The 12,314-nt window shown below is 32.8% G+C and overlaps 1 protein-coding gene and 1 long non-coding RNA gene across 2 annotated transcripts; one reads left to right on the top strand and one right to left on the bottom strand.

The window, feature by feature from the left end:
- Positions 1–548: 548 nt before the first annotated feature.
- Positions 549–1,405, bottom strand: LOC148587344 (uncharacterized). The gene is made up of 2 exons (XR_015911467.1): positions 1,338–1,405; positions 549–719 (listed from the first exon to the last, which is right to left on the bottom strand). It is a non-coding gene; the product is annotated as an uncharacterized LOC148587344 (long non-coding RNA).
- Positions 1,406–10,630: 9,225 nt separating this feature from the next.
- Positions 10,631–11,955, top strand: LOC148587343 (uncharacterized). The gene is made up of 2 exons (XM_088513426.1): positions 10,631–11,808; positions 11,894–11,955. Exons 1-2 carry the CDS (start codon positions 11,158–11,160, stop codon positions 11,897–11,899), a joined length of 657 nt encoding a protein of 218 aa, XP_088369552.1. The 5' UTR covers positions 10,631–11,157; the 3' UTR covers positions 11,900–11,955.
- Positions 11,956–12,314: the final 359 nt, after the last annotated feature.

Here is a 12,314-nt window from a genome sequence, read left to right as displayed (position 1 = left end):
TACAAATTCAGCAATTCTCATACTTCTTAGGAAAAGGTTCCAGTCATTTGGCCATTAACTTCTTGACCTTTCCGTACTGGTAAAGCTGCATCTGCTGTAACTGGACTATCTCAAATTTGTGGCTATAAAATGCTTTGGTTTCTAATATCTATGCAGCAAACAGGTTTACAAATTGTCAAAACGAAGATTAAGATCAAGCTTTGGCCTAATTAGGAACTAGGGACACAGGTAATACAATGAACATTTCACCAGCATCACCATCAATAACAATCAAGAAGTCATTCATTGATAAAGATGCTTATTTTCCTTGATTTTTTTATACATCATCATTCTGAAAAATGGAGTAACGAAAAAAATCAAAACCTTGTAACAGTTGTGTTTTCTTGTCCAGAAAACCTCAGTACAATTGTCTTAAACCTCATAACATTAGAAACCTGAAAATTGTGCAAAAAACTCATTGCTTATGCGCCTCAGCAATTTGGTTATCTATGGGAAAGTTGGGTTCAAAAATACCGCAAGCAAGATGGTAGAATGGAGGGGAACTCCGGGAAGAAAATTACACGCTAATGTGAAAAATTCTGACTAAATTTTGAATTACATCCTCCACCATGGTTGATCTCAGGGTATCCCAGTAGTTAATTGGGGGCTTTTCTTATGTTATTACAGAAGAAGTCTTCGGATGTCACTAAAGTTTGAATGCAAAGCTGAGAGGAATGCACCTGCAGGATAAAGTAGTGTTAACCTCATAAGCAAGTACACATATAATATGAATAGGGATGGAACTATGTTATCATGACCCTCCAGGCAGCCTTTTGACTACTTATATAGCAAATAACTTGAATGGGCGATGAACAAGACAATAGAAGACTAGAAATTTAAACAAGAAAGAAATAAATCAGAACCCTCTATATTAGTTCTGCATTTGTCTACCAACAACAATTAGAAAGTAGAGCATATTTCAAGTCTGAGCTTCACTCGTGGCCAATCACAGTAAGGAATTTAGATACTGTGCAATAAGCCTCCCCAATTTGTCATTAACCAACGGCGTCATGATACATTCAAGGATGAACATGGCCTGTCACCCAATGTAGGGGCAACTTGGCAGCCAACTCTCTGCTAAGGCCCCAGCTCATGATTGCTCAAAATTAATATGACTACAAAACCAGAAGCCTTGAGAAGAAACTGAAATAGTTACTATTGTCCACTGTGCAAAACAGTGTTTGAAAGATTAATCATTTATGAGGCAGCATCCTAGACCCGAAGAGATGTTGATTGGTCTTGAACACCATATGGAGTATGAATTCATATCAAACTTTGATGAAAAGTAGAGATTGTACCTCCAACTTTGCTATCAAAAACACGGTGATCAGCGGATAATGTTAAGTTCATTTTTGTGACAACTGCATGCCTCTCGACGCCTGGGTGAAAAATAAGCCACGTCATCTAATCTGGTATTGGAAGCATAAAATAATAGGTACAAAAAGCTAGAAATATTTTATCATCACTTCCAATTACTGGTTCAACGACTTTGTTGCCTCTACCAACAGCAAGGATACCAGCCTGAAGGAAATGAACAAATTTATATGAGAGACAATAACAACTTGCAACATCAACTAAATGTAGAGCACTACAGTGTCAATCTGCTATCCTTGTTTAAAGCCATTTTCTATTATCTGAAAATGAAAAGAGAAGATGATGGAAAAAATAGATTTGGCAGTGTACATTCCTGTCAATAATCTTCATTTAGACGGGCTGCATTCGGAAAATGGTAAAGAGATATTTGCTCCGTATTCAAAATGAAATTTCTGAGCTGAAAGCATCCCAAAATTATGTGCTCTGAAATATTTGAATTCCTGACACCGGGACTTCCTTTACCAACAAAAAAACAATTGAGCCACTCATTTTTCGAAAGTAAAAAGAACACTATCAATTTTAACACATACAATAATTTTACAAAGGATCTCTGTATTCTAGAGCTAACACCATCACTAGCAAAGTTATTGAACAAGCAAATTATACATATTATACATAAGTCATAAGTATACCTATTCATACTAATACAATAATTAAGTACCTAGAGACTTAGTTCCAATGTATGTTATAAACTTATAAGTGTATATATGTTATAAATTATAATTATACATATATGCATATGAATAATATAACTGTATAATATCAATACTTAATCATATGATGCTTATTTGGACGTAAAGCAGTCACCCATAAAGAAGCTCAGTTTGTGATGCTTGTCAACGTGGTAAAAATTGTTCGAATTCTGACTCAAAGATCATCTAGCTAGTCATTTTCCCCATAGATCGAGTTGGTTGGATGGGCTAGCCAAAGGATTTTGTAAGCCCACTGTTTTTGTAAACATCCAGAGTTGGAAGCAAAGCTTTTATTGCATAAAATATGTGCCGATACCCATACATTAAAATGTAGTACCATATATATCCCATGCCCATATTTGCTACTTTATGTTTTTGCGATAACCCAGAAGTGTATACTACTACACAAATTATGTATAGAAGAAACTTTGGAGGATAAACACATGCATGGAGAAGCATCCAAGTTTGGATTTTGATATACTATTTATTCATATACATGTTCATGGACTTAATCTAATCTATTCTCTTTAGCCTTGTAGATGCATTAATTTATTGTTATATCTATTTCATCTGATGTCTCTTATTTATCTGTCATGTAAATCTGTTTGGAAAGTAAAGATTCTACCTCCAACTTTGTCATCAAAAAGCCGGTGACAAGTAGTAAAGGCTAGCAAAATGGATGAGTGTGTCGGGTTCGGGTCGACCTGCTCCACCCTCCAATCCGATATTGTTATTGTCTCTTATATAAATTTGTTCATTTCCTGCAGGCTGGTATCCTTGCTAGCTGTTGGTAGAGGCAACAAAGTTATTCAACCAGTAATTGGAAGTGATGGTAAAATATTTCTAGCTTTCTAATTCTATGCCTAGTATTTTATACTTTTAATACTGGATTAGATTAGGTGACTTATTTTTTACCCAAGACTCGAGAGGCCCGCAGTTGTCACAAAAATGAACTTAACAAATTGACTGCCGGCTACATCCAAACTCAGTATTTTAGTTATCTCACTCTCACTATTTCATTAAAAATCTTTTTTTAATTATTTTCGAAAAGGATAGAGAATCAAGTTGATTTATTTTATTAAATTAATTTAATATTGTTGAGCTACAGTACTGCTCAACAAATTTGTTAGTCAATGTAGTAACTAGCCAATTTTTAAGCCAAAGTAGCTTAGTCGGATGGAAATTTTTTTTTTTTTTTTTTAGTATTTTTTTGTTATAAAACTAATAAAAATAACTTTTTTGTTATTTTGACTATCCCAATATATATAACACTTACCGTTATTAATAACCCAATGATCAAATGCCCTTTTTCCCTATACACCGTGCCTGATATGGATTAATATGGAAAAAAGTGAAAGTTTGGTATAAAAGAAAAAAAAAAAAAAATTGTTTGCAATAATTGTTTTATTTAAATAATATTAAAAAGTGAATAATGTTATATAAAAAGTGAAAAAATGAGAATGTTTTGATGTAATAATTCTTTATTCATTTCTTAAAAATGGAGCATGTTGCTCTAATAAAATAATATCATAGTTACACTGAAGAATTTCTTCTGAACAAACTTGATCTATGTTTTGTTTAAGAGCCGTTTTTGCTAGAGCTCATATCACAGTTCAAACAAGCCAAAGGAAGATGATGGAATTAGACTCAATCATATCTAACTATATGAGGAATAAATTATATCTACATCTTCAAATGTCACCGTCTCAATTAATTTTAGGATATGCAACATATTCCAGCAAATCAAGTCTCTGCCTATTGTTCGATCCATCAAAACTTTCTCAACTAGACAATTATTATCTCACTTTTCCATTTCCGCTACAAGGGCATTCCCAATCACAATCTCTTTCGCTTCCTCTACCGTCAGTAAAACATTTTTCCACATGTTTGATAATTCTTCTGTCATCGGTAAGTTATTTGCTTGCTCCCATAAAAGAACAACTAAAAAAAAAAAAAGAAACGGACAGACCAAAGATCTAAGACCGCTACTATGAGGATTTCGTGTAAACAAAACCTTAGAAAACAATTAGAAGGAATCGAATACAAAAATAATAGAAAAACTTCACTCCGTACATCATCGCAGAAAACAAATCTAAAGAGAAGACAAACAGTCACATTGCAGAGCCTAAGCTACACTAGGACTCACCAATGTATTTTTTAGAAAAATGAAAAAGTTGAAGAGAAAAGGGAAAAAATAAAAAATGGTTATCTTTTTTTTTCTCCCCCTCTGACTGCTAGGGCTTAATGTAATTGTTCTTGAAACTTACAAATGTTTAAGAATTATGTCAATTTTCTCTCTTAACAAAAATTAAATACTTTAACCAAACACTTTTATGGATACAAGTTGTTAGTTGAAATAGTTTTTTTTTTCTTTTCCTCTCCTAATTGATCAGATTATAAAAAATAAAAATAATAAAAAAAAATCTATAGCAGTTGGAATTCCATATGAACTGTCAATTAAATATGATCCCTAAACGACTCCGTATTAAGGTTGCAGATTTTGGAATTGGCAACTATTCAGCTGTAAAAAGAAAAGCCTTGAATGTGGGTGGGATTGGCAACTATTTCTGACATGTTTCATTATCGGACATTAAATGCACCCGTTTTTTACGCTTATAATTCAATGCACCTATTTCTATTTCTGATATAAAAAATATATATTTATTTTTTATTTTTTTACTGATAACTCATCAATACTATATAAAATATCTTGTAAACAGCTGGCATGCACTGTACGCTGTACGCTGTACGCTGTACGCATACTTATGCGTAATGGGCCAGTGTTGTCAGTGAGTAGATGGAACCGGTTTTTGGGTGGACAGAAAGATGGTTAGTGTATTTAAAAGGGAGAAAATAGTTCAAAAAAATAAAAAATCACCATCTATAATATATAAGGTCAACAATTTCAGATTCTCACTCAATACTTGGAAATATATATATATATATATATATATATATAGTTATTTTAGATTGAGCACAAATCCTACAGTTTTGAATTTTTTCATCAACATTAGAAATTAAGCCAAGATTATACATATATTTTATGTAACCATAATGTACATGTTTTAATCTACCAAAGCACATTGCCTGAGCTGGTGCGCGTGTTATGAGACGGGGGTGACTAGTTTTCTTTTTCATCACCAAATTTATTGTTAAAGTACATAAGATAACTCAAAACTAATTAATTTCTTTGTACCTAGTTAATGTGGGGCAAACTTTTTTACATACACTTCAAAGTTTTGGGTTTTCTTCCAAAATTTTGAATTGACATAAATTATATAAATCTTTGGATCAAATACACATATATAATATATTACATAGAAAATATGTTTCCTTATTATTTGAACTACCCAACAATAAAACAATTTATTTATTTATTTAATATAATCTAACAAATTCTTTTAACTTAATTTGAAGAAAAATTATGTCTTAAAATTATCAAAACGAAAAAAAAAAAAAAAATACAAGGTTTTCAAAATTGTTTTTACCTTTTTACCACACCAAAGCACTATTTTCTATTTCAAACTAAAAAAAAAAAAAATTAAAAAAAAAAAAATCCCTAAAACACATTAACGAACATACCGTTATATATATATATATATATACTCAAAAGTCAAAACCAATAGTTAAAGAGGAAAAACAAAATCATACATGTAAATTATAACTTTCAGTCTAATATTATTATTTTTCGTTATTTTGTGTTTTCCTTTTCTCATGTTATTTTATTTTTATAAAATTTCATTTAAAATTTTCTTACGATTAATGCTACGTATTCGCTCTTTCTTCCTCTGTCTCAGTGTCTCTGCCTTTCTGTTGGCCTCACCAGTCACCAACTTATCTTTATTTCGTTTGAAATGGAACGTATTCGCTCTTTCTTCCTCTATCTCTATCTTTTTGTTGGCCACACTTAACCAGCAGTTACCAGCTTATCTTTATCACCTTAGTTGGTGTGTTGTAGTCAATTAATTAATTATGCGTGTAACTATTCACTTCATTTTTTTAAAAAAAATATTCTTACTTTTATATCAAATTATTCACTTTTTTATATCACATCATTTATTTTTTATTACTATTTAAATAAAAAAATTACTACAAAACAATATTTTTCACTTTTCAATACCACTATTTCATTTTTCCATCACATTATTTTTTATTTTATTTTTTTTTACACATAAACAATGCAATGGTGAGAGTGTTGTTTAACAAACACCCCGTCGTTAACTAGCCGTCTGTTCGACATGGTAATTTTTCATCCTTAGATCTTAAAAAAATTTGACTCATTAATAACCTGTTCAACATAGGGAATTTACATTCGACTCAACAAAATTTTGACTAAATTTTAGGCTCTAAAGAAAATGAACAAATTTATATAAGAGATAATAACAACGTGCAACATCAACTAAATGTAGGGCACTACAATGTCAATTTGCTATCCTTGTTTAAAGCCATTTCCTATTATTTGAAATGGGAAAAACAAAAAAAAATAAAAATAAAGTTCAATAATATTTATTAATGCAGGCTGCATTTAGAAAATGGTAAAGAGTTGTTTGCCACGTATTACATAAAGAGCTAATATCATCTCACTAGCAAAGAAATAAGTAGAGAGTTACTCACTCTTACAAAATAAATAAATAAATATTTTATTTGTTTTTACTCATAAATCATCAACACCATATAAAATGGACAGAGTTTTTCTTTAAACTAAATTGAACAAATTTCTTTTAACCGTCTATAAAAGTGACATGTATCCTTTGATTATGTGAAAATCATGTTTTTTTAATAGTATAGACAAAGTTAGAATAAATTTTATTAAAAACTCATGTGCATCTCATATGTTATTAAAAAAAAAAAAAACATATATCATTTTTATAAATTAAGTTAAAAAAAAAAAAAAAAAAATTGTGCCGAATATGTCTCCGGCCATTCGGTAGCTAGACATATTTCACGTGAATAAGCAGAAGAAAAGCCAGAGCGTCCAAAAGAAGAGCAATAGTGTACTCATCAACAGCTTTAATTCACGTGAATAAGCAGAAGAAAAGCCCGAGCATCCAAAAGAAGAGCAATAGTGTACTCATCAACAGCTTTAATTCACGTGAATATTATGTCTCCCGCCAAAACACAACCTCAACCCCACAGAAAACAACCATTTGGTAGTGATGTAGTGTTTAGGAACGGAGCTTTATCCAACTTTTACAAGCAGAATGGAAGGCTGAAATTCTGTAGTCTTTCATCAATTATCAAAAGACAATATTATTATTTTTTTAAAACAAAGTAATAAAGGCAATAACTCAAATAAGTACTAGTTTGTAAGATCATACTATTTATTCATATACATGTTCATGTACTTAATCTAATCTATTCTCTTGTAGATGCATTAATTTATTGTTATATCTATTTTATGTGTTGTCTTTTATTTATCTGTAACATCCCCAACCCGTTAAGGCTGAGTTTGCCACTTTTCTTCTTTTACAACAAAAGTTTTTGCAAAGATCTATAAGGTCTATCAGAGTACTTGATTTTAGAGGATACGAAAAATGTATAAAACATTATTCAAGAGATTTTATTACAAGCGAAATTAGAAAACATTAAACTTTAGTTGCGGAATATCATATCATTACAATAACTTATATGAAAAGACTTTGAAAATTAATAATTATTCCCACCCCATTCCGGCCTCCTATTCCAGCATCCTTTCTACCTGAAAACAAGAAATAAAACTGAATGAGCCCAAAGGGGGCCCAGCAAGTAAAATCCACAACCATAAATAGTTTTACTCCTTGTTCTCAGTTTTGAAAATCATTTTCGCAAATAAATATAATTCTAGCCATAATAATATCTGTATGTACGGTTGCATCTCCCGTAACATATACATACTATTACATCTAGTAATAGATCATCGTTGTAAATCATCTTTATAAATCATCATCATAATGCATCATTATAAATAATCTCTGTAAATCATCATAGCATATCATCGTTGAAAATATAGTATCATTTTCTCATAATAAGGCCCATGTACACTATTACCCCTGTGCACGAGGGTTGCGGGTCCTTGTGACCATGGCACTGAACTGTGGCCACAGCCATGCCCGACCGTCAATTAATTCTTTCTTGGTGCACTCAACGGTCTAGTTGATGGAATACCACCTTCTGGCATAGCCTCCTTCAGTGGTTTCGCCTCCATCCGAGTATCGGTACCGAACTCTCATCTTATCTTATCTTGGGGCCAAAAATACTCTCCTCCATACATGTGCCCTCATTTCATAAACATTTATCTCATCTCTTGTACTTTTCTTTGTACTTCTTTTGATGCATCTTAGGGCAACATGTAGGAGGGTTTATCATCATTTTTCTTTCTTATAATCATCATCATTTCTCAACTTTCTTTTCTTAAAATGGAAACTTTTCCAAATATAAACTTGTTGTGCTTAAAAAGCCTTTAAAGAAATATAAACTTTCTAAATAATTCTTTTAGAAATCCTTCATGCATGCAACATAACTTCATAATACGTAAATAAAATAATCATTTACAATTTACTAAAGAATGAATAAATAGCATGACATGAAGTAACTTTAGAAGGGGTAGTGAATTTACTTACCTTTAGACTGAAGCTAGAAGTGGTATGAAGGAATCTAGTTGCTCCAATATGACTAACACCACTAGTATATCTTTTGAAACTAATTTCTGAAGTCCGCTATCTCTTGTGTTCTTTCTTTCTTGTAGCGCTTGGTCTCGCCCTTTCTCTCTCTGTTCTGAGTAAACACTCTTAGAAAGAAGAAAGACCGAGTAAAAAGCGGAAGAAGGAAGAATATATGCAAGAGATGGGAGAGGAGATGAGTGGTGAAAATTCTGAAGGAGAAGAGCTCTATTTATAGGAGAAAATCAAATACTATTCCACCAACCCTACACTATTCCACCAACCCTTTACTATTTCACCAACCCTATACTATTCCACCAACCCTACACTATTCCACCTTCAATTTACGATTATACCCTCATTCTTTCTTCAATTTACAATTATACCCTCATTTTACTATTTCACCAACCCTATACTATTTCACCAACCCTATACTATTCTACCTTCAATTTACGATTATACCCTCATTCTATCTTCAATTTACAATTATACCCTCATTTTACTATTTCACCAACCCTATACTATTTCACCAATTACCATTCTCTAATTACCACTCTCATAAATTTCCCAAGAATTAAAATCCTTAGCTACAATGGATATTAAAATAACATCATTATCAAAATAATCTATTTAAATAGCTTTGAAAATTCTGGGACACTACAATCTTCCCTCCTTATTAGAATTTCGTCCTCGAAATTAAAACCTATAATATTATCGTCCAATCTTCAAGTTGAGGGATTCAGATAATATTCCTTTCAATCCTTCATCAAAGCTTACTCTCTTTTATCATATTGAAATTCCATCTCCTTCTTCTATGAGTAAATCTTATTCACAGTCTAAAGTCTCAATTTCTGCAATCATTCATCAATTCACACTAAAATCTTACCTCAAAATCTTTTCCATTGTTTCTTTCCAACCTCAATAACAACGATCGAGTTATTCATTAACAGTCTACAATCAAGGTTTTAAACATCAAATTAATAAATCATGTGATCAATAGTTCATATCTCCAAACATCATAGTCCTTATTTCAAGCCTGCAATAATTCTCTCGATCTAATTTAATCAATCTTATCAAAAAGGTGTAAAAATCATCCCCGCCTATATTCTTTTTAGTATCTCAGTATTCCAAATCATGCATACGAAATTTTAATATGATGCTCTAATAATTATTAACTTCTCACCATCATAAGCCTGTAAAAGTAAATAGCACCAACATTCTACAGTTTATATTTTTCAAAAGCATTATTACATGAATATACCTCAGAAATGACATCATATTTCGATTCATTCTAAATACACAACCGTTTCTATTTTCTCATCCCAACTTTTGTGTTTATGCTACAATATCAGCGAAAATCTTTCAGTACTACATCTTTACTTGATAAATCATAACTCAATAATAGAAACTTGTAGTTATGATTTCAACTCAAACGAAATACACGATTACATCAAATGTAAGATTCTCATCCATTCTTGACTAATACATGCTGTGCTTTGCTGCGTTCTAGAGATGAAATTGATAAGCAAGCAAAGTAGGATATGGGTAAGTTTCCAAGCTGGATGTCCCAAAACACTCATGTTATAATTTCTCTCCCTTGGGTCTTGCAAGGTCAAGAAGAGAAAAGAGAGAAAGATAGTCCTGTTGCTTTCTAGAAATGAAGATTTGAAAAGCATTTCAGGACATGGCATGTATGTGAGACTTTCAAAATACCCACATCGGATGCTCTCTCTCTTCTGTCATTTACGAAGACTGAGAAGGAAAGAGAGATATTTAGCCTGAGAAGCATGATCAAGGATAATCTTGCTTCATCAGGACATGATCAACGATAATCTTGCTTCAGTGGTTTACTACTGAGAGTATAAGGAGTTGGGTTTGTGAATCAAATCGTGAGGCTGCATTTTTCTCTTGAGGACACGCTCAACTAGGAGGAAAAGTCGAGCTTTCATTGTATGGAAGGCTATTAACAGAAGATTTCAGGCGAAGGGGTATGATCAGAAGGCATGTGTTGCAATGGAGAAAGAGGTGGGAATTTATAGGAAAGATTTCTGGTAATGAACGAGCGCGTGGTGCGCGTTGGCATGACAATTCATTCAGTTGCCCACGCATGGTATTTGAAGTCGTTGATTGAACAGTGGGTTTGAAAAATGAGCTCAGTCGAATTTATGACAGGAGACAAGATCCTACTTCCACGGGATCTTTTGACAAAATTTCCATCGCGGCCCGAGGTCGCCTAACGCTTTGTTGTTTACTGTTTATTTCACCTGAAGTGAAAAATTCCTTTAAAGCCACTCGTCTGCTGCTTCCAGAAACTTCACAAAATTTCTTCAGTTCCTAACGCTTAGTCTCTTCTCAGTACTTCATCTCTCCCAATTTCTTCGTATTCTCAACTATTTTTCCTTACTCTCCTAAATATGGGAGTATCATCATCATCTGTTAACAACCTCGATTTGAATGTTGCTCCTGCAGCACAACCCATTGTTATGCCTGACGTGCAACCGGAGGTGCCTGTTGTTCCCCCTGAAGTGTCTGCTATTCATCCCGTCGTACCTGTTACACACCCTAATGAACCTGCTGCATATCCTAACGTATGGCAGCCAACTTTTGTCTTTGACAATCGTCCTATCACTATTCACGATTCTGTCATGCTCCATGATTCTACTGCTGTAGCAGTGGCCAAAGGTTTCGTAATTCCACGGGATCAAACGTTCTTAGCTGATAGGTCGGATACTGATGCTATTAATAACTCATTGGCATTCAGTATCCAAGGTGCTGCTTCAGTTTCTGACATGGCACAACGTTTGAGTGCCAGAAATGTTGAGCTGAAAGTCTCAAGAAACCAAATCGGGGTCTTACAGCGACTGCTCAAATACTACAAACGAAAACACGTGGATTTGAAGCAGGAGAATACTCAGCTGAAAAAGATGATGTTATCTTACGCAGAATACTTGGGACCAAAGATGCTAGAAATGGAGAAGAATACCGAACGTCTCCAGCGACAGCACGAAAAACTCCGGGTCGATGTTCAGGGGTGTTGCAAGTCTCTCCGCACACGCTCTAGTCAGGTACCTCATTAGAAATAAATATTCTCTTTGATAATTCAATTATATAAATATACGATTATGCTCATACTAGGTTTTCTCTGTGCAGAAATAATCTTCCTGGAGCAGCTTTGAGGAATCATCTGCTCATCATTACCACGTATCTCTTTATGCAACAAATTCCCTTCTCCTTTTTTTTTTTTTTTTTTTTTTTTTTTTTTTTTTTTATGGACACTGGTATGTAATATTATAAGGAGCTTGTTCTCCAAACATTTCTTTTCGTAATCATTCAGTGCTCATTCAATATTCATTATGAAATCATTCTGTCATTGTAATAACTTCCTTTAAACAAACAATCTGTTTAAAAAAGTTAATCACTCAATAAAACATCTAAGTATGCACCATCACATGTTTTCAACCTCTAAAATACCTTAATATCATTGAACATATATCTTATAAGAGAAATTTAGATCATGTCACTATATTATATCACTGTATCATATTGTCTTTCAACTCTTACCTTTATGCTT

This window comes from Corylus avellana, chromosome 2 (genome assembly GCF_965113065.1).
Source record: "Corylus avellana chromosome 2, dhCorAvel1.hap1.2, whole genome shotgun sequence".
Classification (NCBI taxonomy): Eukaryota; Viridiplantae; Streptophyta; class Magnoliopsida; order Fagales; family Betulaceae; genus Corylus; species Corylus avellana.
This window is presented reverse-complemented; position numbering and strand designations above follow the sequence as displayed.